At 45.5% G+C, this 27,193-nt stretch overlaps 1 protein-coding gene across 1 annotated transcript in view; it reads left to right on the top strand.

Annotated features, from left to right (window-relative positions):
• psd2 (pleckstrin and Sec7 domain containing 2) overlaps window positions 1-26,849 on the top strand; it is a 35,307-nt gene extending 8,458 nt beyond the window's left edge. The window contains exons 2-15 of the mRNA XM_079268267.1: window positions 952-1,544; window positions 2,528-3,274; window positions 15,128-15,325; window positions 15,634-15,714; window positions 17,292-17,437; window positions 17,801-17,859; window positions 19,188-19,277; window positions 19,397-19,440; window positions 19,602-19,792; window positions 19,912-19,982; window positions 20,462-20,619; window positions 21,034-21,178; window positions 22,693-22,836; window positions 23,842-26,849. Of these exons, the coding sequence (XP_079124393.1) occupies window positions 1,039-1,544; window positions 2,528-3,274; window positions 15,128-15,325; window positions 15,634-15,714; window positions 17,292-17,437; window positions 17,801-17,859; window positions 19,188-19,277; window positions 19,397-19,440; window positions 19,602-19,792; window positions 19,912-19,982; window positions 20,462-20,619; window positions 21,034-21,178; window positions 22,693-22,836; window positions 23,842-24,060 (2,799 nt within the window). The 5' untranslated portion in view covers window positions 952-1,038 and the 3' untranslated portion in view covers window positions 24,061-26,849. The remainder of the gene's footprint in view (window positions 1-951; window positions 1,545-2,527; window positions 3,275-15,127; window positions 15,326-15,633; window positions 15,715-17,291; window positions 17,438-17,800; window positions 17,860-19,187; window positions 19,278-19,396; window positions 19,441-19,601; window positions 19,793-19,911; window positions 19,983-20,461; window positions 20,620-21,033; window positions 21,179-22,692; window positions 22,837-23,841) is intronic.
• Window positions 26,850-27,193: the final 344 nt, after the last annotated feature.

The raw sequence follows: 27,193 nt of genomic DNA, 5'->3' as shown, positions 1-27,193 counted from the left end.
GTTCAGAATTATATATAAAATCAGGAGGAAAATATTGTGATTGATTGAGATTGTAAATTCGTTCTTATTAAACTTGGAAAACAGCAGTTGGGCAAAACAATCTCACCACAAGTTCATTCTTTTTCTAATTAAATTATTAAATCACAAAAACAAAATCCACTTGAACATAGTACATTGGCCCCCCATCCATGACCTTGACAAATACTCATCGATTGATCGATCATCCAACGTGTTGTGTGATCCATTTTCTTTCAGTCGATTAATCAGTTCATTGTTTCAGCACTAATTCCATTCCTCACACGGGGATTGTAATCTTTTCTTTTTGCGCTCACAGAAAAAAAAATCCCCTTTTTCACAAAAAAAGAACACTCAGCCTGCTTTGATGACTCGCTCCCTGCAGAGCCGTTATTAAGAGCTGCTCATTAGCATTTGCCCTTGAGCCTCAGTACGGGAGGAGGACCTGCTGTACAGAGGTCTCGGCTGCTTGGTCCAACAGTGCGAGTGAGAGTAACAGTAGACTGGAATACATGTTTAAATCTCAGGTTGCTATCATGCATTTACACAAAGCGCGGGCACAGCGCGGATGGAAACAGATAGTTATTCAGCTGTGAAATCTCCACATAGACAGAAAGCGGATGAGCTTGTGGGATCATTTTGACAGGAATCAGTTGAGCTGCATTAAACAAATCCCTCTCTCTGTGTGTGCCTGTCTGTGTGCCTGTCTGTCTGTATTCCTCTGCTCGCTGCTTTATCTACCTTTTCCTGCCCTCCTCAGAGCTGTTTTGGGGCTCATCTGGTGGCTTGTAATTAAGACCAGACAAAATCAAAAGGCTGCATCAGTATCATTTCATTTTATTTCACGGCCTTCTCCTCCTTTTCTCTTGGTACTCGGTCTTCATTTCATGCTGATTGTCGTCTCTCTTCTGGCTCTGTGTCTCCTTTTCTCTGCAGAGTGTCCTCCCTGGTTGCTGATTTGAAGCTCTGGTCCTCATCTCTTGAGTGGACAGCAGCCCCCACCCCCCCTCAGTGAAGAGCACCATGACCCAGGAGGGGCAAGCTCTGCCCTCTCCCACCCCACCAGAGAGCCCAGCGGAGCCCAGTACCACCAGCACCACCGACCCGCCCACAGAGACACTCAGCCAGGCAGAGCAGGAAAAGCTGGGGGCGAAGGACGACATAGAGGAGGGGAGACGACAGGAGGAGGTCAGAGAGGGAGAGGAGGAGGAGGAGGAGGCACAGGGGGAGACGCACAGGGAAGGAGAAGAGGGGAGGGAAGAGGTAAAGGATGAGGGAGGAGAGGGCGAGTCGAAAGAGGAGAGGGTGGATGGGGATCAACATACAGATGGAGGGGCGGAGGGAGGGAGGGAAGGGACGAGAGGGGAAGTGAGCATTAATGTGGAGGTGAGCTCAACGGGGGAGGAGGCAACGCACGAGGAGGACGGGGTGGAAGAGGAAGAGGAGAAGGTGGAAGAGGAGGGCAAGGAAGAGGAAGAGATGCAACCGTCTACCGAAGAGGAGGCAACGCACCCGGAACAAGCTGGGCGGTTAGTGCACTAAATCATCATCTTGTGTAAAGATATCGCTGTCTTTTGACCTTTAGGTGTCAAAGTATGATATAACATTAGAGAATCATCAAAAGTAGATCTTGACAGTCACTCATGTACACCCACACACACACACACACACACACACAAACACACACACACACACACACACTCCCTTAAGGCTTACTCTTTATAGAAAGCTGAATCTGCCTGCTGTGTTCTGGGTGTTTATGTTCTACGTATCTTAATAGAGTGCCACTTTGCCATTCCGAATGTTTTTAAGGGTAAATTATTTTCCCAGTGTGGTACTCTGGTACATGATTAAGCTTATTTGCATTTTAACAAAACAAGCAGACAAAAAACAGCCTTCGACTAAATGAGCCGAAAGGGAAACAAACAGGAACAACGTGGTTTTATTCTCAAGGAGCCGGAGGAACCCGTGAACCAATTTCAAACCGACCAAGATAATGAAGGGCACTCTGGGATACGTGTCAATTAATTAGCGCTTTGCTTTGTGAGACAACTGCAGATCAAATAAAATACATGATGGTTTTATGAAATGCACAGACACACTTTAACGAACCAATTACAGAAATACAATGAAGATATATTAAGCTGCTTCCCTCTTTGATGAGGCTACTTTCATGAGTTATTTCTCTCCATCAGCAGCAAACACTGTAGATTCATATTCTCACAAATAAAAGGGATGAAGTAGTGGAGGTTTGACCGATCGGAGGAGATGAGCTTCCAGCTTATTCACGTAGTGGCAAATTGGACAGTGCTTTCATCTTGCTTCAATTGTCACTGTGGCCATTCAAGCTGCAATATTTCCCATTGTGCATACTTCTCCTGAATGAAGAATGATTTCAGCTCTGAATATGAATGATCTGCTTTGCGTGCAGAGAAACTGCCGTGTGTTTGAGTCACGCGCTGAAGGTAATTTCACACTGTCCTTTTTCTTTTCTTCCTCCACGTTGCAACAGACAAATGGCAAATGGCATAGGTGGGAATGAAGACGATGATGAGGTGGGTGAGGAGGACGAGGGAGGAGATGAGGGGGGGACTCACACGCACTTGGACACTTTCAGCTCCAACTTTGAGACGACTGTAGAACAGGCCGACGCAGAGGTGGAGGAAGAGGAGGAGGGGGAGGCCCAGAGGGAGGGAGACGGGAGAGAGAACCAGGACAGTTTCAGCTCCACGTTTGAGCAGATCGTTGAGCAGGTGGAGGTCCAGGAGGAGGAGGAGGAGGATGAGGAGGAGAGGGAGAAGAGAAGAGTGGACAACAAAGACGGCTTCAGCTCCACGTTCGAGCGCATCGTGGAGTCGGCCCTGCTGAGGGGCGGGACCTGCTACAGCAGCCTGGACTCTCTGGACGTGCTGTCGCTCACGGACGAGACGGACAGCTGCGTCAGCTTCGAGGCGCCACTGACGCCGCTCATCCAGCAGAGGGCGCTGCTACAGGCTCCCGAACCCCTGGAGCTGGAGCTGGAAACCGTTCAGGAGCTGGAAGGCGCCGAGGCCGTACCGGACTCCCCGAGTGACCTCTCGGCTGGGGAGAGCGCTCTCCGTGGAGCCGGAGCTGTGGCCGGAGTGGGAGGAAGCCCGCTGAGGACCACCATACCAGGAAGCAGGTCAGAGTTTGTGCTGAGCCAACCCGGACGCTGGGCCGTCCCTAATGGATACCATGGAGCCATAGAGGGTTGTGGAGCCATGATCAACTCTGTCAGGTAAGAAGGCCTCTTTCGTTATTTATGTATTTACAGCGCCCTCAAACTTATTTTGAGGGAATGTGTTTTGTTTGAAGAGGAATTTGACAATACTGCTTCTGGGCTGGGCAATATGTCAATATCATATCAATATTCTCGTGATACCACACTATATCGTCTTTGGATATTGCAGCATATGTGTTGTCTTTTCCTGGATTTTTAAAGCTGCATTACAATAAAGTAATGCAGCCTACCAGACTGTTCCAGCTGTTCTATGATTTCCCAGCGTTCACTTCGTCATTATATCCACATTCCTGATGATTCTTCATCACAAATCTCATATTGTAAATATTGTGTAAAAGCACCAACTATCAACGGACAATATCGAGGTATTTGACAATAAAACAAATGTTGTCTCTGACACTGTGTTTTAGTATATTAGCACTGGCAGTCGCCAAAGTATGAATGTTTCCAATCTTATATTCAAACACCACGTACACAGATCCTTAGACATAGAATGGGCATGTCTTTGAACTACAACAGCATATCGGTTATTTTACATATTGGATGTTTAACACAGTCGAATGGATGTTTGGATTATTGATGACAGATTCCAGTGTGTGTTGTATTCTAGCCGGGCAGTGGAGGCTTTGTGTGTATGTCGTCACTGTTGCCCTGTGATCAGTGCACGATGCTGTAACTTTGGCTTAACCAGCAGGTGGCGTGAGCCTGGTGAGGAAGTCATATGTCCGTACATGTAAACTCCGTTGGCAGCCAAATCCTTACCCACCAACATAAAATGTTCTCAACTTAAGAGCCTCCACATCTGTGGAGACGTAGGGAGAAAGGAATCTGTTACGGTTGGATGGCTTTGTGCGCTTCTGCGTGAACCTTACATTTGCACAACAGGCTGAAACAGCAACAAGCGCACAGAAATGCATTACTGAGAAACATTCAGGGAGTCAGTGGGACTGTTTAAGCAGAATTGCTGCGTTTGAAATGACACAGCTCTTTCCTCTGTTTGTAGCAGATGATGGCGGCAAGTTCATCACGCAGACGTGTACGTCTCGGTTTTGGGGTGTTTGCTTTCCTCAACCGTTCTGCCTGAAGCGGACTTGCACAGCAGGGAGAGATAACCTCCGCGCTGCCAAATTGCACAAGGCTTATGCGCGACAAAAAAGACCTTCTTGGAGTGGAAACAGGATGTGTCGGCCTAGCGTGCCTGCTTTATGCGGGAGATTAACACTTGACATTTTTTTACTGAGACACGGAAATAAGATACAGAGTATCTGTCAGTGTGAGGAATCCCTTTGATGAGCTGAGCAGCGGGAGCGTCCTTCTCTTCAGACGGCCAGCTGATATTTATGACAATGCTGATATTTTTGAACTCATCCACTCTGTCCATCATTTGCATAGACCCCCGAGAAATTGTGGGGGATACAGCAACAGCTGACGGTACTCTCTTTTAATTACCTTAACAGCACTAAAGAGGGTTGAGGAAGACGGGGCAGAGCCACTGAAGGGGGGGGGTTGCTAACAGGAACCATATGGGAAAAGCCATGTAACCTGAACTATAGATCTGGCAGGCTGACTTGTATACAACCCCTGTGGCTTGTTCTGCAGCTCTGATCTCTCCTGCACAGATTCATCTACAAACATACCGGAATGTCAAATAGACGCACTCACACCTCCGACATGATCAGCTCAGCTAACTGCTCTCCCAGTGCCTTCACAGCTCATATGAGTTATAGGATGAACTGAGGATTTAAGATGTCGGCTCTCCTTCTCTTACTCCTCTCTCTCTCTCTCGCTCTCTCTCTCTCTCTCTCTGTGCAGATGTCTCTCTCTCTCTCTCTCTCTCTCTCTCTCTCTCTCTCTCTCTCTCTCTCTCTCTCTCTCTCTCTCTCTCTCTCTCTCTCTCTCTCTCTCTCTCTCTCTCTCTCTGTGCAGATGTCTCTCTCTCTCTGTCTCTGTGCAGATGTGTCTCTCTCTCTCTCTCTCTCTCTCTCTATGCAGATGTCTCTCTCTCTCTCTCTCTCTCTCTCTCTCTCTCTCTCTCTCTCTCTCTCTCTCTCTCTCTCTCTCTCTCTGTGCAGATGTTGTCCTTTAAGCATGGTCTTGCTTCCTGACCACCAGTGCCAAACTGAATGAGCTATTGTTTGTATCATGACATCATCGTCTTCAGCTTCTCTCTGCCCAGCAGGGTCTTAGTGTGTGTGTGTGTGTGTGTGATTTTTGCTCCAAGCTATAGCCAGCTTGCCAGACTTTCGAGCACTTAAATCTAGAGTGGATACATCTGCTAGTCGGTCTTAAAGGGATATTTTTTAAGCTTTAAAGACACTCCCGGTGACTAATTTATCATGAACTAGAAGTCGTTGACGTCCATTCGATGTCTAGTTCTTCAGGAGATTCAATCTTTGGCAATTCAATGCAAGTCAATGGAGGTAGAAGCCATTACCCTGAGAGTTGAAGTGCAGTCAGAGTTTGTTGTAATATTCCCGAGAGAGAGAACGCATGATTTTGAAAGAATTGCTTTTCAGCTGAAGCAGCCTTAAGTAGCGTGGCAAAAAATGCTAATAATGATACAGCTCACAGTGCATGGACAGACAGGCTATTATCATTTTAAAATTCACATCTTAAAAGCTTTTTATGATTCAAAACGTCTCAAAAACGGCTGTGTGTCAAGGCAAAACAATTATTTACACAAGCTTCGAAGGCTGCTGCGTTATCTCATCCATTTCTTCTTCTTTCTCCTTCGCTCTGTCACTCCATCTCTTTGTTAGCTCCATCTCACCTCCTGTCTCTTTATTCATCACCCCACCTTATCCGTCCAATCTCACTTCATCTCATCTCCCCTCCTCCTCCTCCTCCTCCTCCTCTCTTCTGCGCATCACCTCCTCTTCCATTTCCCCTACAGTGCTCTCTCCTGCTGCTGCTTCTTATCTTTCATTCCTCTCCACTCTCCCTAACCTCCATTCTTCCACCGGTGGCTAGCCATGGAATTGGCGCTTCGGGCCTCACGGACAATAGTCTGTTTCACTGCAGGGCAGAGCAGCTGCAAAGCAATGGATAAAAATAAATAAATGGCCGAGTTAATCAGTCAACTTGGCAGATTGTTGTTCTATGGGCCAGTCAGTCCATGTCTCAAGATGTATTTGCTGGTAGATAGAACTGCTTCATGCTAACATTGGCTAATTATTAAGTGCAGCTGAGGTGGAGGAAGTCCTAAGTTTTGACAGTATTTAGTCGTAAACTAAAGCAACTGCATCGCCAAACTCCTTACGATTCATCCTCTGAACATCATTCATTTAGTGGTCGCTGATCTATTTCATTGCATAAAGCAGTTGCATCGCTTTATGTGTCTCAAAAACGCTGCGTAAACTCTGTTAGTGAGTCATGAATCAGTTGTACACGTGTCTAACACGCCTTTCATGAATGCAACTGAAACGGTGATACTCTTACTTATGATCTTATTTTACGGATCATAAACAGTTTCCATTATGTAGTGAGCCGGTACAAAGAAACACCACTGGCTCACTGATTTTCATTGACTGAACATATTCAAATAGATTCAGACGGCTTTCAGAACTTGCATCGATGCTTTGGATAGCCTTGGCGCGTACAGGCTCTGTCCAAGATTCAGGCTTCGGCTTCCATAACTGACAGGGCTGTGATGGCGCCCCGGGCAGAGAGATGCAACCTAATCTCACCTCAGCACCAAATTCTCCCCCGTACATCCTCTCCCTGCTACTGCTGATTATTCTGGCATCAGTGGATGAGGGAAGCAAAGTCGGCAGCCGGCCACATGGATGTAGGAAACATTGGCAAGTATTGCAGATGTTGTAGACAAGCCGTCCAACACATGGAAATAAGAAGTGACAGCTTTTCTTTCAGGCAGCGAGCGATGGGTGTTGTGCCAGCGTGTCGTAGTCGGTGAGCCTGCTTGTCGGTTCAGTCGATCAGGTTGTGTTTTAGATTGTCAATCACATTCGGCCATTTCAGTCGATCGGTTACTTGAACAGTCGTGTCCCTCTGTGGGGACCATCACTGAGGGTAAAGCTTAACCTTAATCCATAGAGGCTGCTGAGAAAACCCTCTCTGTCTGTCTGTCTGTCTGTCTGTCTGTCTGTCTGTCTGTCAAGCAGCTTATAGTGTCCATAGCCAGCTAGAACTAAACAGTGGAGCCAACTATTGAATGCTGCTTATGCGATAATGCAACATGTATAGCATTCACACACACACACACACACACACACACATACACAGAGTGAAGTGCTTCAGAGAAAGACTGGTATGGATATGCCACTTGAGGCCGTTATGCAGAGTCACATCAAAGCACAAACTAATATTCAAAGGGCGTACAACGAGGGTGCCTGTTCACTCGTGTTTTTCTTTTTTAACACACGTGTGCTGCATCTCCGGCTGAGCATTAGCATGCATGGATATGATTCTGTGTGTATCCGTTTGCCGAGTGTGTGTGTTCCTCCCTCTGGTTCGCGAGCCTCACTGGATCTAAGCCCGAGCAGAGCAGAGCCGCATGCGTGCGTAAACAAAAATGTGCACAATGCTCGTACATTCTAAAGGCTCGCTTTCACGCTGAATCTTTTCCCTCTTTCTGTTTCTCACTTGCACACACACACACATCTTTCAGGATGTCATTTTTGGAATAAAACCCTTTGCGTGGTTCTATCGTGCTGCTGAAACATCCTGCAGATTATCCTTTCCTGGCTCTCAGTCAGGCAGTGATATGGACACACACACACACACACAGTCATACTTGCAACACAAGCAGTAATACACAAATTCCCTCTTTCTCCCTCTCACCACAGACACACACAATAACTGAATCATTTCAGCACTGACAGATTTATCCCCCGTCTATTTATAGCTCGACTCAGTTTTATGACACATCCCACAGTCCTACTGTACCGATGGCTGTTTTGGCTGAATGGGGTTCTTTTTTACCACAGGCTTCTCTCCTCTGAGGCACTTCCTGTGTGTGTTGAGGGGAAAGCGAGCCCAGGCTCCACTAAATATCTGCGTCCTTCTGTTTTTTTTGCCATTTTTCTCTTTTCCTCTTTGAATCCGTGGCTGATTTTAAGTTACCCGATAGTTGTTGTCGGATGAAGCTGTTCAGTGTTTCACCAAACACAATCCCACACCTGAACACAGTTAGTCTCAGCAAGCTGAAAGAAGTCCCCTTGTCCATTGTCTGCTGCTGAGTATAGTGCCCAATCTCCACACACACGGACTCACTGACTGAGTCTGTGAGGGTTTAGTTCTGTCCCACCGTTGAACCGTCGAGTGTGTGAGGGCTCTCTCGCAGACATTTTGAGCCCTTTATGAACCCTTTCCGTCAATCCGCTTTTCTGCAGACTTTGCCCAAGGGAATTACCCACAATTCATAGCAATATGACATTGAACACGGGAGTTATCAGTGGAAGCCGGAGACAAAAAAAAAACAAGGTAAACAAAGAGGACGGCACATTGGTGTTCAGCCTGTCATATCATATCAGAGACATGAAGGGTTAAAGATGGAACATAAAAATGAAATCGGAGGTTATTACACCGATTTATTCATCAAACATTTAATTTTGTCACTGAAGCTGCTTTGACAAAAAGGAGTAAATAGATTATCTGTAATTACCTCTCATCTCGTGAGGAAAGAGCCTGGAAGACGTTCAAATCAGGGAGTAAAAAGTATCAAATAAATACCCACAATTATACATAACATGTCATGGTAATAATGTGATCTGTCGCAGATAAGTGCTGTCCCATTCGTATTTACACCATTTCAAGCCCTTATCACACACATTTACCAGCTGACGTCAGTGAGTCCTTGAGGGTTCAGGGTTTAAGGCCTTAGGGGGGACATGGGGATTAGGCCTCTGTGTTTTTGGGGGTCTTGTGTGTGTTTAGTGCAAGAAAGAGATAGAAGGAAAATAAAACATACCATAATATTGTGCCCAGAGCAGTAAAGTAACTGATTACTTTAAATGAGATTAGTGGTTATACGTAGTCGCCTTTTTTGCTGGCATAACAATAATGAAATAACATGCATCATTTTGATTTGTTAGATTGTTACGCTTCATTTTTACTTTGACTTTGATATATATAAGTATTTATCCAGAGGGTTCCCTGAAAAACCATCCAACCAGCTCCCAGAGCAGCGGCTCTGAGCTCCCTCATGATGTCTGCGCTCCCTGCAGAGGTCCACTGGTAAATTGAAATCTTTGCTCAGGTCACCTCTTCACCACAACAGTCTGGTACGACACCTGCATCCCCGCTGACGCCGCAGCAATCCGCCTGTCGATCTCACGCTCCATCCAACCCTTTTTTGGGGAGATTGTGAACAAGTGCCTCAGACTTGGAGGTGCACACTCTCGTCCCAACGGCTTCACACTCTACAGCAAACCGCCCCGGTGTGTGCTGGAGCTCGCGGTCTGATGAAGCCAACAGGACCACATCGTCTGCAAAGAAGCAATTATGAGGTCCCCAAACCGGACACTCTCCTCCCTCTGGCTTTGCATTGAGATCCTATCCACGGAAAATAACAAGCAGGATCGTGACGAAGTAAAAACCCAGATGGAGCAAAAACACCATCTGAAAACATGTTTGTCTTCCTGCCATAGTCCACAAAACACACATAGGCCGTGTGCAAATTTAGTTTTTCTGCTTTGAGTTCATTTGTTTCTAAGACACTGCTAGATGGAGCACAACTGAACTGCTTTTTGACTCTATCTTTGGCATTGTGACACTAAGGGCTTAATAGGCTGCATATGTTAGTGAGTAGCACTTATCTCTGGCTAACTGCTCAAACATACGTTATCCGTTTGTCCCATGCGCTGGCTGCCATGAGAACATCACATCTGTGCTACAACGGGTTCATAAACTTTAAAAAACCCACGGTGTGTAAATGACAAAGTTTATCCATGAGTCACTGTCGTTAGCTGCGCAAAAAAACTGACGCGTGATCAGTATTCAGCAGCAGCGTGTGCTTGGTCTAAAAGAGCACGCTGGGCCCAGTGCTGACTGTACTTCAGCGTTATTGTTGTCTTCAAGGTACTCATTGTTGTCTGTACCTCATAATGCTCACAGTTGCAGTGAATCTCGTGGAGTGTCCAAATAGCAATCGAACTTCCTCCAGCGTTGCGTCTCTATTCTCATCTTCCATCTCATCCCCCAAAATCTTGCACTTTTGACCCCACAGCTGCCTCTCTGTCCTCTGATTTTTCTATTGTTCTTCTTTCCACCAGATGAGAAAGAGGAAGCAGGGATTTAGATGGAGAGGCTAGCATGCAGGGATGTGTCAGTGTGTCTTTAAGAATCTGTGTGTGTGTGTGTGTGTTGTGGGAACACAACCCATCACACAGGGTGTGTATGTGTACCCTGCTATCACTGTGCATTATTTAAAGAGGTCATAAAAGGTAGGTTTGGACCTCCAGTCAGTGACCTTGATAAAGTACTTTTATGCTTCTTTAACTATTTATATCATGACCAGATCGGTGGTGAGCTGAGGTGGCTTCACTGTGTCTTGCATCCCTACAGGTTGCTGAGCCACATTGAAGCAATACACTGGAGGGATGTACAGAAATAAGCACGTACAAAATGCCTCCATGCTGGAAAGCGATGCTCAGTCAACCGAGTCCAAACACAGGACGTCCCGCTGGTCCTGAACCGATCTGCTCAGAGATCCTTTTCACTTAAATGCAGAGGAAGTGGCGCTGGATGGGACACACAGGGCCATTGTAAAGCCACCGCTAGGAACGGTGCACTGCATCAGGAAAAAGTCCGCCCGGTCGTAGGCTCCGCCCCCTACATCCTCTCCTCCGTGGAGCTTCCAGACGAGCCAACAAACTTCAAGGAAAAAACAACAACCTCCAAACACGCATTCCTGGTCTGTTGACACTGCGGTGAAGTAACGCTACTGTCTAATTCATCACCCGAACGAGCGGTAATTATCTATGACCCGACTTCCGCTTTGAAGAAATCTCATTTTTGGAGTGAAATAACAAACCGGGGCCGATGCAGATGTTACCGACGACTGGACGATGAGGCGGTCGGACCTCCGCGCGCCGTTAACCGCTGATTTCCAAATTTCCGAGAGACGATGTGGAAAGAGGAATACGATGTTCACTTCGACTTTTTGCTGCAGCTGCTGTAAGTTTGATATTTCTACAGGTCAGAGAGTGGATGTGTGATTTCACGTCCAGACGGGTGGGAACGTGAACATTATGCTGCGTGGCAACATGGAAATAGTGAGGTCGTTTTACTCTGGAGAACTATCACTGTAGTACTTCTATCGTATCTCTGCAGGGACTTCTCTGTGATACCAACAGTTGGGATACAAATGACTCTTTTTAATCTCACGTGGTGTTCCTTTAGGGACTTTAAGTGCCCGCCAATGGATGTAGTGGATTTAGAGAATTTAGGAGGAGTTTACCATAACTTAGCATATTATCTACATCAGGACTTATCATTTAAAATGGCATGCGAGAGATATGAGATATTACTGTAGTTGCTATGGATACAAGGTGATATTGAGGATAAGGTGGCAGCTACTAAATATTCAGTTTAGAGTTTATATAAAAAGGATAAAAGCATGACAAATCCTCATGCTAGAGACACTGGAACCAGCCATTTATACTTGGTAAATGACTGAAATTAATAATTGAGTAAAAATGAAATTCCCACTTGAAGGATGCCGAATTGCTCTGTACTGTTATTCTCACGTCTGACTTGTACTTTGAGCTGTGACCAGCAGTTTTTAAAGAAGTCAATAACAGCAGCTTGTCACTCTTCATGACCTCAATTATGACCAAACAGTGTCAATAATAGTGTGAAAAAACAAAATGTGCAAGTCGTGTGGATACACGGATGTAACTTTGTCTCGTTTTTCGTGGCCGGAGGTGTCTTTGTTGCGTGTTTCACATTTAAGATTACAATATTGCAAAAACGTGTTTTATTGAGATCGTATCAACAAGCCCCAGCAGACGACCTGGCTGACACACGTGTGTGTGTGTTCCCTTTAATATGTCGGCCTCGGTTAGCCATTGATCAGAGTGATGTGAAAATGAAAGACGAGTCTGTGAAATAACAGAATTTCATCATCCAGTTTATCCCATAATAGATGATTACCCTCATGGATGATGCCATTAACGAGAAGATGCCCCTGCCTCACACACACACACACACACACCTTAAATGCAGACACACCTTTAGGTGTGGGTTCGGGTGGTGCGCAGCCACAGAGATTAGCATGTGAGTCAGTGACATGCACCATCACGCTCTCTATCTCTGACACAGTCAGACTGCGTGGCAGCCACAGAGGAGGATTGTGTGGCCTGGGGATACAGAACTGTGCTTTCAGACAAATAGGTTTACTGTGTGCCACTTGGCCCTCGGTGGCGCCAAGGATCCCGGCGCAAAAGGTCTGCACTACATGTCTGACACTTCATGTTGTGTCTCTCTCTCTGTTATTGTGTGTGTGTGTGTGTGTGTGTGTTGGCTCTATTATTGCCAGACACCAGTGAATTGGGGGAGCCCGCCATCGTTTTGTGCCCATGACTGAAATGAGCTTTGAATGATTTATGAGGTCCCTCTGCGTCGAGTGAATTAATACGGTCAGACAAGCGAAAGCAATTTCGCTGCAAGCACCAGACTAGATATTGTTTTGATGGCTTACCGCAGACTCATTTTTATTTTGTCACCATATGTGTGCATATTTTTCTTTTATCTTTATGTCTTTATATTTCCACCCATCCATTTTTCCATTTTTCCATTTTCAACCTGTAAAGGGGGGGGGCGGGTCCTGCGAGGGATACGTAGTCCATTGAGCAGAATCTGTGTCTGCCCAGAGGTCTCCTCCCTCCTCCATGTCCAGAGCACCTCCAGAGGGAGCCGTACAGGAAGCATTTTAATCAGATCCCCAAACCACCTCGACTGGCTCCTTCTTAAACTGGTTTTACTCCGTCCGGATACACAAACTCCCCACCCGGTCCCTAAGGGTGAGCCCAGGCACCCTGCGAATGAAACCGCTCCCACCCCAACCGTATCTGCAATCTCGTTGTCATTCCTGTTTGTGATGCTCCGCTGAGATAAGGTGGAGGAGTTTGCGTGACCCGCCTCATCATGGCGGACGCTTTCTGTGCTCCCGTGACCCTGGGAGCCGTGTTGTCCGGGGGGGGGGGGGCAATAGCGCCTTGTAGTGTCTCCCGAGGCAAACCGGTCCAAGGCCAGAGGCCAGATGAAGAGCGATAGTAAGTGTCTAATGAATCAGTCAAGACGGGACAGTGTGACCTTGCCTGGAGCAGAGAAACCAGGGGTGTAGTCAGCCAGTGAGCGTGTGAGGGCAGAGGACCGGCTGTTGTTTGTGTTTATACGTCTTCTTGTATCAGTCACTTTATTCATCTCGGTGCCACACAACGCGAACGTGTGGCAGACAGTAGGACGGTCTGCAATCGTCTGCAATCCCTTCACTAGCAGAGGACACTCGGCTTCCGCCGTAACCACGGTAACCAGCAAATCGTACCGTAATGCATTGAGTTTGTGAGGGTAATGACATTGGGCTGATCCGATTATGCAAAAAAACATCTGAATCATCCGGCCAGAATGCTGACGGTGGCACGCAGATGCACACACAGACGGGAAATGAGGCGATGCCATTCAGAGTGATGGAGGTCTCTTTCCTCACAGTTAAAACTGATCATCTACCGGTACTGTTAGTTTGAATGTCAGATGTTTCGTCTGTGAGTGTTCTTTTAACTTGTGATACCAAAGCATCAGCACAAAAATAAGCTAATTAGCTCCCCACTGATGGACTGTGGTGTGGAAAAGTATACAGCACAAACTCAATACCTCAAACACACTACCTCAGTCAGTTCATAAATGAATAAGTACCGGTAGGGCACTAATTAATCCCGGAGTCTCTCTCTGTTCTCCCGATGACGCTAACAGTTTTCCAGAGTGTGAGTCCTTTGGCTCGATCGGTTCATCAACCTGTGTCCCTGATCAGCGATGGCCTTATTTACTCATTTTAAGTCAGCTGTTATTGGCTCTACAAACATCATTTACATTTCGGTTCAGGTTCGGTACGTTTACATTTCCAATGCACTTCAGTTTGAGACGATACTTTATGATAATGTCAAAGTGAATCCAAAGGATTTTAGCTTCAAATCGGGTACATAGTGTTCAAGAACATGTCATTGGTGCAGAAGTCATTACTCAGCAATAAAACTGTTTGGCAGCTCATCTCCTTTTTCTCTGAACTTTAAATAGAGAACATCCAGTCTCCTGCAGTCACACCCTGCCTCACAGTCACTCAGATACGCCCGTTCACAGCTGGGATCGGCCATCCTGCCTGACGGACAAAGAGCATGTGACGGACCACGTACTCGTGCTCAGTTGGGTGTTTTGCCCAAGGGCAAGGTCACGGCAGATAAATGCCTTTTGATAAATGAAAAGCCCACTTCTCTAACATCCGGGCTACGTGTGCCTGCAGCAGAGGAAAAGAAGAGTAGAGATGAGCTTTTAGTTTCTATATGACAGCACTTTAATTCAGATCATGTTAGAGGTCACCAGTCTGTGATTAGCTTCAGCATCATCATCAACCTTTGGATTCACTGCAGTAAAGCAGGACATGAAGTGACGGCGGAACTGGGTCACAGTCATCACAAGTCATTGAGACCTCATTTGACTTTTGCCTGTGTCTGTGTGAGCATATGTTTACGGAATTGAGTTTTCCGTTTCCTCTGTCTAGTTTGAAGTGAGTGGGCGTGCGACGATGGACATGTGCTCCATCCATTAACCTGGGCACCTGCTTTGTGTGTGTGTGTGTGTGTGTGTGTGTGTGTGTGTGTGTGTTCTCGCCAACAGCGATGCCAACCTCACAGACGCGCTGTCTGACTCAGAGGAGTGCGATTTGGGCAGTCAGGAGCGCTTGGAGCGCGGCAGCACCGACACTCTGGCCAACGGCTGCCGAGCCGACTGCAAGGCCGCCAAGAGGCTGGCCAAGCGCCTCTATCACCTGGAGGGCTTCAAGCGCTGCGATGTGGCCAGACACCTGGGCAAGAAGTGAGCACACACACACACACACACACACACACACACACAGTAGCACATGTGCGCACATGATGACTGATAAATTACCCAAAACACAAGAAAACATGTTTACATAGCTGCATGTGTTCAGTATTAGCGCATGGATGAGACACAGGAATAGATGCACATGTGAGAACACCAGATTGATTTACAAACACATAATCAAACACATCTGCTCATGCTTACTTCATCCTTTATATAACATTACTAGAGGAGCATTCTCCACATTCATGTTGATGTGTCGGTGCTTCTCTTTCTATCTCCCCCCCCCCCCCCCGCAGTAACGAGTTCAGCCAGCTGGTGGCGTCGGAGTACCTGAGCTTCTTCGATTTCTCCGGCCTGACGCTGGATCGAGCCCTGAGGTAACGCACCGTCAGCACTCGGGGGAGTGATGAGTGTGCGATGTAGACGTCCATACACACACGCGCGCCAGCCTGAGTGTGTGTTCTCTGCTGTCCCTCGTCAAAAGGCATTAGCTTTGTGCTTATCAAGCTGTCGTGTTCAGTGCAGTTGGCCGGTGTGGCTGACAGCGCTGGAGCTCATCACTGCTTTGCAGCTGACATGTTGCTGTCTCAAACTGCTGCCTTCAGTCAAGAGGGCTCGTGTGTGCACTTCAGACTGGCCCGGATTAGCAAACTGTAAAAAAAACACAGTAAAAGTCCTGCATTCACGCACAAGACGGGGTCTGAAAGAAAATGATGATCAGCTGTAAGATAACGTCAACTGGTGTTCAAATAACTTCAGAACAGAGCAATAACCTTCTACTACTGTGCATATATCACCAAGTACAATCTTAGTTTTCATAAAGTGTGTGTGAGTAAAATCGCTGCAGTGAACACGACTTTATTGATTGGTTTATGGTTTATTCCATAGGCACAGATTCAGCACACTGTACACAGGAAAACAGTAAACAGCTCTCTGATGTATCAGAGCTCACTGGAGCAGTGATGTCACTCACCTTCTCCATCACCTCAGCTGCAGATCTTCACCACCTTAGCAAAGTGTGGAAGTAAAGCCGGTGACAGCTCTCCTACAATCACTCCACATCCTCATCATCAGTCCTGATCATAATGCCATGATCAGTCAATGGTGTTCACCTATCAAAGCAAACCAGCTGCTCACATTTACAGCTTGAGTTGGGATTTATTTCATTATTATTCTGTTATTATTGTTAAACACTTAGTGAGGATCCTATGCACGGTTTTATAAATGAGATCCCAGGTCTTCACACTAAAGTCAGCTCGTGATAAATATAAATGGTTGAATGAAGGTTAATGTGGTTTTCTCCATTCATTTTGACTGCATAGAAATACTTTCAATCAATATTCTGTCGTACATTTTTAATGAGCAGAACAAAAACAGCTTACATTTGAGAAGCTGGAACCAGCGTTTTTGCTGAAAATAATGACTGATTATCAAAAAGCTAGCTGATTACTTTTCTGTCGATGGACCAGTTGATTAATATAGACCGTATATCTTTCAACTCTACGGTAATGTTTCACCTCAAAAGAGTCAAAGTGGGACTGCACCTGACATGGAACCTGTAGATTCTGTCAGTAAAAAAATCTACTCCATTTATTTACAGTTCAAAAGTACAGCTAGTCCTCAGCACAAGACCACACACACACACACACACACACACACACACACACACACACACACACACACACACACACACACACACACACACACACACACACACACAGACGTAAAGATGAAACAATCCATCTTTGTGACAAAATACTCCAGAGTGCATCACTACTAGTCTTAAAAAGCAGGTTTGACTCTTCCAGTTCTTCTCAAAGTCAAATGTTTGATAAGGTTTCCAGCGCAGCTGTCAGCTGCCTTCCTCCCCAAAGTCTAAGCGCTGCCGCAAGTGACGAAATCCTGCATTCATCTCACCTCCTGTTGACCTCGTGGTGTCGTTTGTGTGCGACAGGACCTTCTTGAAGGCCTTTCCGCTCATGGGAGAGACCCAGGAGAGAGAGAGGGTCCTCGTGCATTTCTCCAGACGCTTCTGCCACTGCAACCCACGGACGCTTACCCCCGAGGCTCAGAGCCACGAGGAGGACGAGGAGGACGACGGTATGAGCAGCGATACCAAGAGTAAAAGTCACAGCAGCTGTACACAATATCGCACCACAAGTAATACATAGACGCTGTTACGTCTCTCCGTATTGATCCCAGTTAAACAGACACTCGTTACTGCAGCATATTGACACTGCAGCATTGGCGTTAGCATTAAAGATAATGCTGAATCAACAGAGGCACAGCACTACTGGAATTATGTTCGCGTGCAGGGTATTTATGCAGCTCTGCTGACGTGTGTGTGATTTGTGTCTGCATGAACTATAAAGGAGTATATGGCGCTGCATTCACGGGCACTTGTGTGTTTGTAGAGTGAGTGGCATTTATCTGACCTGGACCTTGTGTGTCATCCTGTTGCAGATGGAGCCCACACATTAACCTGCGCCCTCATGCTGCTCAACACCGATCTACACGGACATGTAAGTACCGCGCTTCTCTACCGTACTGCAGGATGGCCTTTCCTCTGATCTTTCTTAAAAGTATGAAGACAGTCCTCTGTCAGCGTTGGCATGTCTCCCTTCACATCATCCTTTCTGTTTCCTGTTCGTTCCGCTCCCTCCTCCTCTCTCGTCCTCTTTCCGCTCTGCGGCGGCCTACATTCTGACCCGTTTCTGTCTCTCCTCTCCTCGAATAGCCTCATCTGTTCAGGTCTAAACTGGAGCACCGTGGTCGGGGCAGCGTAACACGATCAGTGTCATGGGTCCTGTGCCTCGCTTTTCCTTCGACCCCTCCTGCTCGACTGGAGTCCCTGCTAATAGTGCTTTCTGTGAATATCACTCCTCTTAAAGTGAACTAACTAGATTCTGTCCTTCTATCCCCTGCTAACCAAATCTGGCCCCCTGGTCTCTGTCCACCCCTGCAGGTGGTAAGTATATTCATAGTACTAACACCGGGCTCCTTTACATCTGCCTGTGCCTCCGCTAACAATAGAATTTAATACAGATGTCACATTAGGCTCATAATAAAGAATGCACACACGGCGGTATAATCATTTTGAATCAGAGCCGTTCAGTGACACAAATAAAAAATTGACATTTATTCTACATGTGATGAATGCATTATTGGTTTAAGCAATGAGAAATACCATTGATCTGCAGCGTTACAAATCACCTCTAAATTACAGCAGATTGCATTTTACAAAGGCTTTACATTTTATAATATAAGAGTTGAACTTAGCATTTGCACCTTTGCATTAGAATACAAGTTCACTTTCAAACTGAGGCGTTCATCCGGTTGGTTTGTGGCTCTGAAGTACACCATGTTACCTAGCTGCTGGATATTATGAATAAATGGAGCATAAAACATCTGGTGACGCATGTTACATCGATCGTCGCAGAGCGTTTCATCCTGGGTATTTTGAACATTTCCTAGAAAAGGGAGCCGGGTTGTCTTGTCTGTTACGTGGCGTCCTCAGAGGAAAGCCACAGACAATATCAGACGTTATCCAGGCAGAAAGGAGCAGTAATATACAAACACCTCCCTATGTTTCATCTTCTAATGATGCATCATAATTAGAGCTTAAGACATGAGGAAATGTATGGTAAACTGATGCTCCGATAGAGGTGGAACCTTCTCGTCACTAGTAGAACCGGCAGCATAACACTGCCACCCAGTGGAGAGTTGCACAACTGCATTCAGGTTTCAGCACATAAAACGTTCAAATTTGCCTCCACAAAAATGATAATGACATTGTAAACTGCTATGTTTCTGTCCGTCTGTGTCTGTCTGTTTGTTCGCCTCTCCTCAGAACATCGGGAAGAAGATGTCTTGCCAACAGTTCATCAGTAATCTAGATGGCCTCAACAGCGGCAAAGACTTCCCTAAAGACTTATTAAAGGTACGGATCGCCCCGTACGAAAGTACAGCCTCCACATAATCTTTCAGCTCGATCTTTGTTTTGTCTGAGCCTTCAGCGCGTCTTCACAGTTTCTCTCCTTTGTTGCTCGGTCCACGCAGGTCTTGTATAACTCGATCAGGAATGAGAAGCTGGAGTGGGCCGTGTGAGTACGCATGTTGTGTTCATCAAAGGGAAAAGTATTTGGGGCGTGCGGGTTGTGTAGAAGCAAGCACACTTTAATATGTGCTACTCAGGTTTGTCTGAATGGGCATTTGTGTGTGTGTGTGTGTGTGTGTATGTGTGTGTGTGTGTGTGTGTGTGCAGTGAGGAGGAGGAGCTGAGGAAGAGTCTGTCAGAGCTGGTGGAGGAGCAGTGCGAGGGCGGGAATAAGCGCGTTGCCAGGGTAACGGACGGCCATAACCCCTTCATCGCCATCCCCATCCTCCTCAACGCCGTCACCTACAAACACGGAGTGCTGACCCGCAAGAGTCACGCTGACATGGACGGCAAACGCAGTGAGTGATTGTACACACACACACACACACACACACACACACAATGAAACCCTAATAAGTTACCGTAAAACAACATGACAGAAACATTTTTTTTATTTCTTCCCTTTCCCCTCTTGCAGCCCCGAGGGGTCGGCGAGGGTGGAAGAAGTTCTATGCGGTGCTGAAGGGGATGATCTTGTATCTCCAGAAGGTACCGCATCTCGTCCTCTGCCCCGTTACCATAGAAACACACATCCACCTTTGCGGTGGCGGATGCTGCTTGCTGCTCGGCTCTCTCTGTGCGTGTGCGTGTGTGAGTGTGTGAGTGTGTGTGTGTGTGTGTGTGTGTGTGTGTGTGTGTGTGCGTGTGCGTGTAATGGAGAGGGAGTGAGATAGATGGAGCAGTGAGAGGAAATGAGGCATGGCTGCTCTACTGTGTGTTTGTCTCCCCCTGCTGGTAGGAAGGCTGTGCTAACCACATATGAGCTTGTTCAACCTAAATGATGGTTGGCAAATGTAGAAGAGTTGCTAGCTTTAGGCTTATTATGTAATTGAATGAAGACTATTCGTATAAGTATAAGCTACTGTTTTATTCTCTGCTGTGAGAGACAGAATGACTGAAACATAACAACATTTACGGGCTCCAAAACACAAGACCTGCAATAATATTTTCTCCCGTTACTTACTCAGGATGAGTACAAGCCTGACGCCGACATCTCAGAGGTGGACCTGAAGAACGCGGTGCGGATCCACCACGCTTTAGCCACTCGTGCCACCGACTACAGCAAGAGAGCCAACGTGCTGAAGCTGAAAACCTCAGACTGGAGAGTCTTTCTACTGCACGCCTCGTAAGTCACATTTCAGATGCTGTCTTTACACCGCAAATAACAAAACAGGAATATTCCATTTCATGCATGTATGTTTTGAGAGGTTTTCACATGTTTTCAATTCATGGTATCGTCCGAAGATCGTAAAACATTTTGAGTTGGACCAACTTATAACAATGTCCCGTACAGGATGAGCTGGTGCAGGAAAGGGATGGCTGGATGAATGGTGGTGACGATGAACTGTTTGTAGCCGTCTGTTTGTATTTGTCTCATTTTCTGTCATTTTCCGCAGCCAGTTGAGTTTTTCTTGCAGGAGAATCTGTGTTGATGCGGTGAGCTCAGAAACATCAGTCAAGCAATTTTTACTCGATGCACTCGCCTGCTCTCTCGCCCTTCAGCAACCCCTCACTCCCCTCTCTCTCTCTCTCATTCCAGTAGTGAAGAGGAGATGATGTCGTGGATGTTCCGGATAAACCTGGTGGCGGCGCTGTTCTCCGCTCCGGCCTTTCCTGCTGCCATCGGCTCCATGAAGAAATTCTGTCGTCCCATCTTGCCGTCTTCATCCACCAGACTGAAACAGGTACACACTCACTACACATCAGAGCAGCTGTCACGCTCTACAGCACATGTGTCAAACTCAAGGCCCGCGGGCCGAATCCGGCCCGCCACGTTATTTTATGTGGCCCGCGAATCCGCCAGCAAAAAAAAAAATGTAATAAAAAAAAGATTTCTTTTTTCTTTTTTTTTGGAAAAATAATTAAAAGTTAGACTTGATAATAAAAGTATCCCCATGGTCGAAATTATGAGATAGAAAGTTGAAATGATGAGATAGTTGTCTGTGTACCGACATTAAAACTATCACAACAGGTGGACAGGAGAGGCAACAGCCCGAAAAGAGGTTTTCCAACAATTGAAAAAGATCGACAAATAATCCCAAAATGTCCACGAAGAGAAAAATTGATGCAGAGGGAAGAAAATGTAATGAAAGATGTGAAAGCCAATACATGTTTGTGCTTCAAGGAGAACAGCGGGTCTGTCTTCTGTGTTATGAGGCGTGTCGGTGATGAAGGATACAATTTGCGTCGGCATTTTGACACCAAACACGGAGCTAAATTTAGCCTCCAAGAAAAACATCAAATTGTCCAAGAATTAAAAGGCAGACTGCAATGACAGCAGAATATATTCACACAGCTACAGCCCAGTGCATGCTGAAGGTATGTGAGCAGAGCTCCGACCAGATACTGACTTTTACAAATGTCAGTTTGTGAAGAAACACCATCGCAGACCGAGTTCATGAACTAGCAGCAATCTAACAACACAGCTAGCTAAGAGACGAGCAGGTACTCGTCTTCTTCATTAGCTGTTGATGAAAGCACAGACAACACGGATACATCATCTATCCATGTTCATCAGACCTGACTCTCAGTGAGCAGCTCTTGGATGTAGCTGCCATGCACAGGACGACGACAGGGAGGAACATTAGTGATGCAGAGAGGTGACACAAACAGCTTTGAACAAAGTTAATGTAATAACTTGTTTGATATTTGTCTTTGTTATTTTCTTTAATAGTTTGATCTTTGATAGAGTCATGTGGGTTTCTTAACCCTCAATTAAAATGATTTATGTTATAATAACAGAAATGTGTTTAAATATATGTTTACATTTATATAACTGCATGTACAATATTTTTACACTTGAATAAACAACAATCAAATGCAGAGAGAGTTATTTAACAATATGTTAGGAGAAGTTACAGTTATACAGTCTTACAGTTACAACCGGCCCTTTGAGGGCGAGCGTGATGCTGATGTGGCCCAGAGTGGAAATGAGTTTGACACCCCTGCTCTACAGGCTTATATCTTTCCACCAGATACATAATATATTATTGTCAAACACTAGGATAAATACCTGGTAGTGATTGATATTTTGCATGGTACATAATATACAGGTTGTCAAGCCTTCACGCACAATCATTCTGCATTAAAAGTCTCCACACAGGGTTGGGCATTTTTACATATTCTATTTGTGTCTGCTCGCATCTGATTGGCTGTGTTGGGGGTCTTCTGGTTGTTGTCCGGGCTGTGATTGGTGCAGGAGGAGCAGCTGCTGAGTCACGAGAACAAGCTGAAGCAGATGAGCCTGGAGCTGGAGGAGCACCGGAAAAACTCGCCCTCAGTCGACCCCAAGAGCCGCGAGTGGGAGGAGTACCGGCTCAAAGAGCATTACCTCACGTACGAGGTACGGGCTTCGGCTCATTTGTCTGCTGTTTTATGGGTTTTTATGGGCTTATTTTTCAAGTTGCAGCTAAAGAGACCAAACAGCACGACAGATGGCCAGTGTGGCTTCTTCTTTTTATATCCATTCTGATATTTAACATACATCATGATTATAATTTAGTTTTGTTATTTATTAGCAAGGAAGACATTTTGCTCGCACAACTCTTCATCAATGTTTGTGGAAAGAGATGGAGCTTCTCTCTGTCATTCCTCATGTTAAAGGGGTAGTTTGGGTATTTTGAAGTGGGGTTGTATGAGGTAACTCCATAGTCAGTGTAATATAAGAGGAGTTTAGAGTACTAACATGGGAGCAAAGCAAAGTACTGCTGTGGACGGGGACAGACTCAAAACTGTCTTTAGACACCTAAATCGATCCACATCACGTGTAAGTTATAGTTAGAGTATGTTCCAACAGAGAGCTGAACTGAAAGGGGAATTTATCGATCCTGTTTTTCTCTGGTGGCTTTGAAGAGAGCGCGGATAAGTTTCCCTTTCATTTCGGTTCCCCTTCGAAAAGGGCTCTCTGACGGCAAGATAAGGTGGTGACAATATTCTAAATGTAACGTACACTTTAAAAGACGTCGATTGCTTTAAGGTGCATCTTTCTTTGAGGTGTCTAACGTACGTTTTGCTGCTGCCCCCCCCCCCACTCCGGTCCACAGCAGTACATTGCTTTGCTCCTGTGATGGTACTCCTGTCTGTATCTCCAATCTCCATCTACTACCTCATACAACCCCACTTACAAAACCCCCAAACTGCCCCTTTAATGCCCCAATCAAGCTCAATATTACACTCAAATACAGACTATATCTTCATGCTAGCGTGAATAAAGCCAGTTGTGAGGTGAGTTTTAGGGCAATTGGTCTCATGTTTCATCCTCTTTTAATCTCACTTTCTCTCTCCTCCTCCTCCTCCTCCTCCTCCTCCTCCTCCTCCTCCTCTTCCTCCTCCTCCTCTCTCTGAGCAGAAGACTCGTTATGAGACGTACATCAGCCTCCTGCAGGCCAAAATCTGCACGGAAACGGACGACCTCGAGAAGATCGAGGCCAGCGTGATGGGGGGCCTGATCATGGAGGGGGGCCTGGCCGGCCGCGAGTGCCTCCTCCGCAAGACACAGTCCTCCCCGTCCATCAGTCAGGCTCACGGCGGGCTGAACGGGAGGGCCGCCCCGGGACAGAGGAGCTGAGGGGAGGAAGGGAGGACCAGTAGTGGGCTTTTCTGTTAGTATTTTGTGTTTTTGGACTCCTCCTGTTGTACGTACAGTAAGAAACAGGAGAAATGTCACTCTCCTTCCCAGAATGTATCCGCCCTGGTGATAGGTTTCTGTCCTTGAGCAATAGATGAAGAGGACCAAGAGCCCGTGCTTGATACCCAACAAGTGACCCTGCCAAACCTCAGTCCTTTGAACTTTGATTATTGCACATTCAAAATGATCATAACTGTGATCACTATTTATAACGTCATTCAGTATTATTTTAAAATGAAACTCAGAGCGATGCAGTTGTCTTTAGATGAGATGTGTTTTTAGTTATGAGCAGAGCGTCGAGTGATTTGTAATGTATTTGTTAAAGGCCAGACGGAGAACAAAGAAGGAGAGACGGACCGGTTTGGCTTTGTCCTCTCTGTCCTCGTCCTGCAGAAGGAGAAGGTACTACTGTAGCATTTTGGCCTTTTTTTTCCTCTTCTTTTTCCACCCATGTTTACGCACCCAGCCGCTCCACAGGCGTGTGTACGGACCTACGTTGTGGTGTGTGAAGATACGACATATCTGTCCCAGAGTTACAACAGAACTTCTCAGAAGGATCAAGTCCCTGCCATGTATAGCATATTTATTTATTTATTCAAGTCTCCAAACCTTTATTCACCCCGGGACGGGTTTACACTGAGCGTGCTCGCTCCTTTTTCTTTTTCAGCGATTTTCCGTCTCGACGTTCGTGCAGTTGCGTACATTTGTAAGCGTGAAGGAGCTGCCGAGTGGAACGAGCGGGGTTTTAACTGCGCACTAAGCTGCTCCACCAGAGGAGCTGGAGGTTGAGTGCCTTACTCAAGGGCACCTTGACTCTTGCTGTTGAGGGATTTAGAGAGCGTGAGTCGGTCAGAGAGAGATCACAAGTCTGTGTCTGTGATTTGTTTTTTTTAATCTGCCGCTACCCCAAATACTGACATGCATTCAGTCATGCCGTTCGTCTTTCTAACAAGTGAAAACGGGACTGAGGAGGATGATGGTGTGTGACTGAATGGAAGCACTGTGCCACGTTCATCCCACAACACCGCTCCTCTCGCCTCACGACAGAGCCGATGAGTAACGAGATATGGTTGGGTGTGAGGTTTCTGAAGAACCGGGTGAAGGGCAGAGCAGGAAAGTGTGGGTGGGAGGCGTACCGTACGAGTGGGTCAGCCACTGTCCCGTGTGTGTGTGTGTGTGTGTGTGTGTGTGTGTGTGTGCGTGTGTGTGTGTGTGTGTGTGCGTGTGTGTGTGTGTCTGTGTGTGTGTGTGTGTGTGTGTGTGTGTGCATCGGCATGCTGTTTTTAAGTGGCTCCAGTTTGAGCTGTCGAAGCTGTGGTTGAACAGGAAGAAGTGAATATAGCAGGGTCATGTTTTTCTATGAAGAATGTATTGAGCATGTTTGGTGAGAATCAATCCGATGGCCTTCAGCTGCATAAGACTGCCATCTCAATCAGACCGATCCGTGTCCTGGTGTATAACATGTTAACATGGACCGATCGTAGCTTGCTTGGCCTCGTATTGGGCATTTACTGCTGGTGAACTCCCTCCACTGCCATCCTTCAGTTGAAGATGTTTTTGGGGGAAAGTAGGCCTACGTTAGACAGAGCCTGGCTGATTGGAGAGTGTAGCAGCGGGACTGCTCCAGCTTAACGTGCTTAAGTCCAGAAACCCGTCAGCCTACTGGAATGGAGAGGGGAGCAGCAGCGAAAACAACTCCCAACAGCAGAGTAGCCATCAAAACATCCTCCACGTAGAGCAGGGCTCTCAAACTCATTTTCACTCCGGGCCACATCAGCATCATGGTCGCCCACAAAGGGCCGGTTGTAAATGTAACTACTCGTAACATATTGTTAAATAACTGTCTGCATTCACAGTTTAAAGTAGTCTTCAATGTACTCACAATACATTTCCATGTTAAATGTACAGTAACCAGTCAAAGAGCTGCTTCTAACTGTTTAAGTATCTCATAATTTTGACTTTCTGTTTCATAATTTTGACTGTCAATCTCATCTTTTTGACTTTCAATCTCATAAATTTGACTTTCTATCTCAGAATTATGACTTTCTATTATAGTTATGACTTTCTATCTAATAACTCCGACTTTCTATCTCATAATTTCGACTATGGGGATATTTTTATTATTATTAGTCTAACTTTAAAAAAAAATATATATATATATATATATATATAAAATGACGTGGCGGGCCGAATTCGGCCCGCGGGCCGGGAGTTTGAGACCCCTGATGTAGAGGGAGGAGGAGGAAGAGGAGAGAAAAAAACATGTTTTCTAAGAAGGGGAAGAGGCTGGTTTGGTTTTCTAAGTAAGACCGACTCGGCCAGCCAAGAACAGGCCAAACAGACGTCCAGCCACGTTTTTCCAAACAGAGGAACACACACGGAAGGAGGACTTGCGTAACGTTGCGAGGAAGTGGGGATGGGGTGGCGGTACCGCTGTTTGTGAACACCTTAATTGATCCCAACCTGCCCAAACACACACACACACACCTTTTCTCTTTCTTCGTAATTTGCTTAAATGACACAACTGTAGATCAGTGAGCTTAGCGGCCCCTCACTCAGCCTCGGTGTGGCACAGAAGCATGTCATATATATATATATATATATATATATATATATATATGACATGCTTAGGGACTCCAGAAACGAATACAAACATCAAACACCAACTTATATCTCTGAGAAAATTAGTTAAAGCTGCCTTCTTTCTCAAGTCACAAGGCATGGCGAAACCTGACGTACTACTTATATATATATATATAATATAATATATATATATATTAAAAAAAATATATATATATATATAATATATAATATATATATATATATATATATATATTATATATAATATATATATATTATATATATATATATTTTATATATATATATAATATATATATAATATATATATATATATATATATATATATATAATATATATATATATATATATATATATATAATATATATATATATATATATATAATATATAATATATATTATATATATATGTATATATATAATATATATGTATGTATATAATATATATATATATATATATATATTATATATATATA

Source organism: Melanostigma gelatinosum (assembly GCF_949748355.1).
Source record: "Melanostigma gelatinosum genome assembly, chromosome: 5".
Taxonomy (NCBI): domain Eukaryota; kingdom Metazoa; phylum Chordata; class Actinopteri; order Perciformes; family Zoarcidae; genus Melanostigma; species Melanostigma gelatinosum.
Note: the sequence above shows the minus strand (reverse complement) of the source record. Positions and strands in the feature narration are given on the sequence as shown.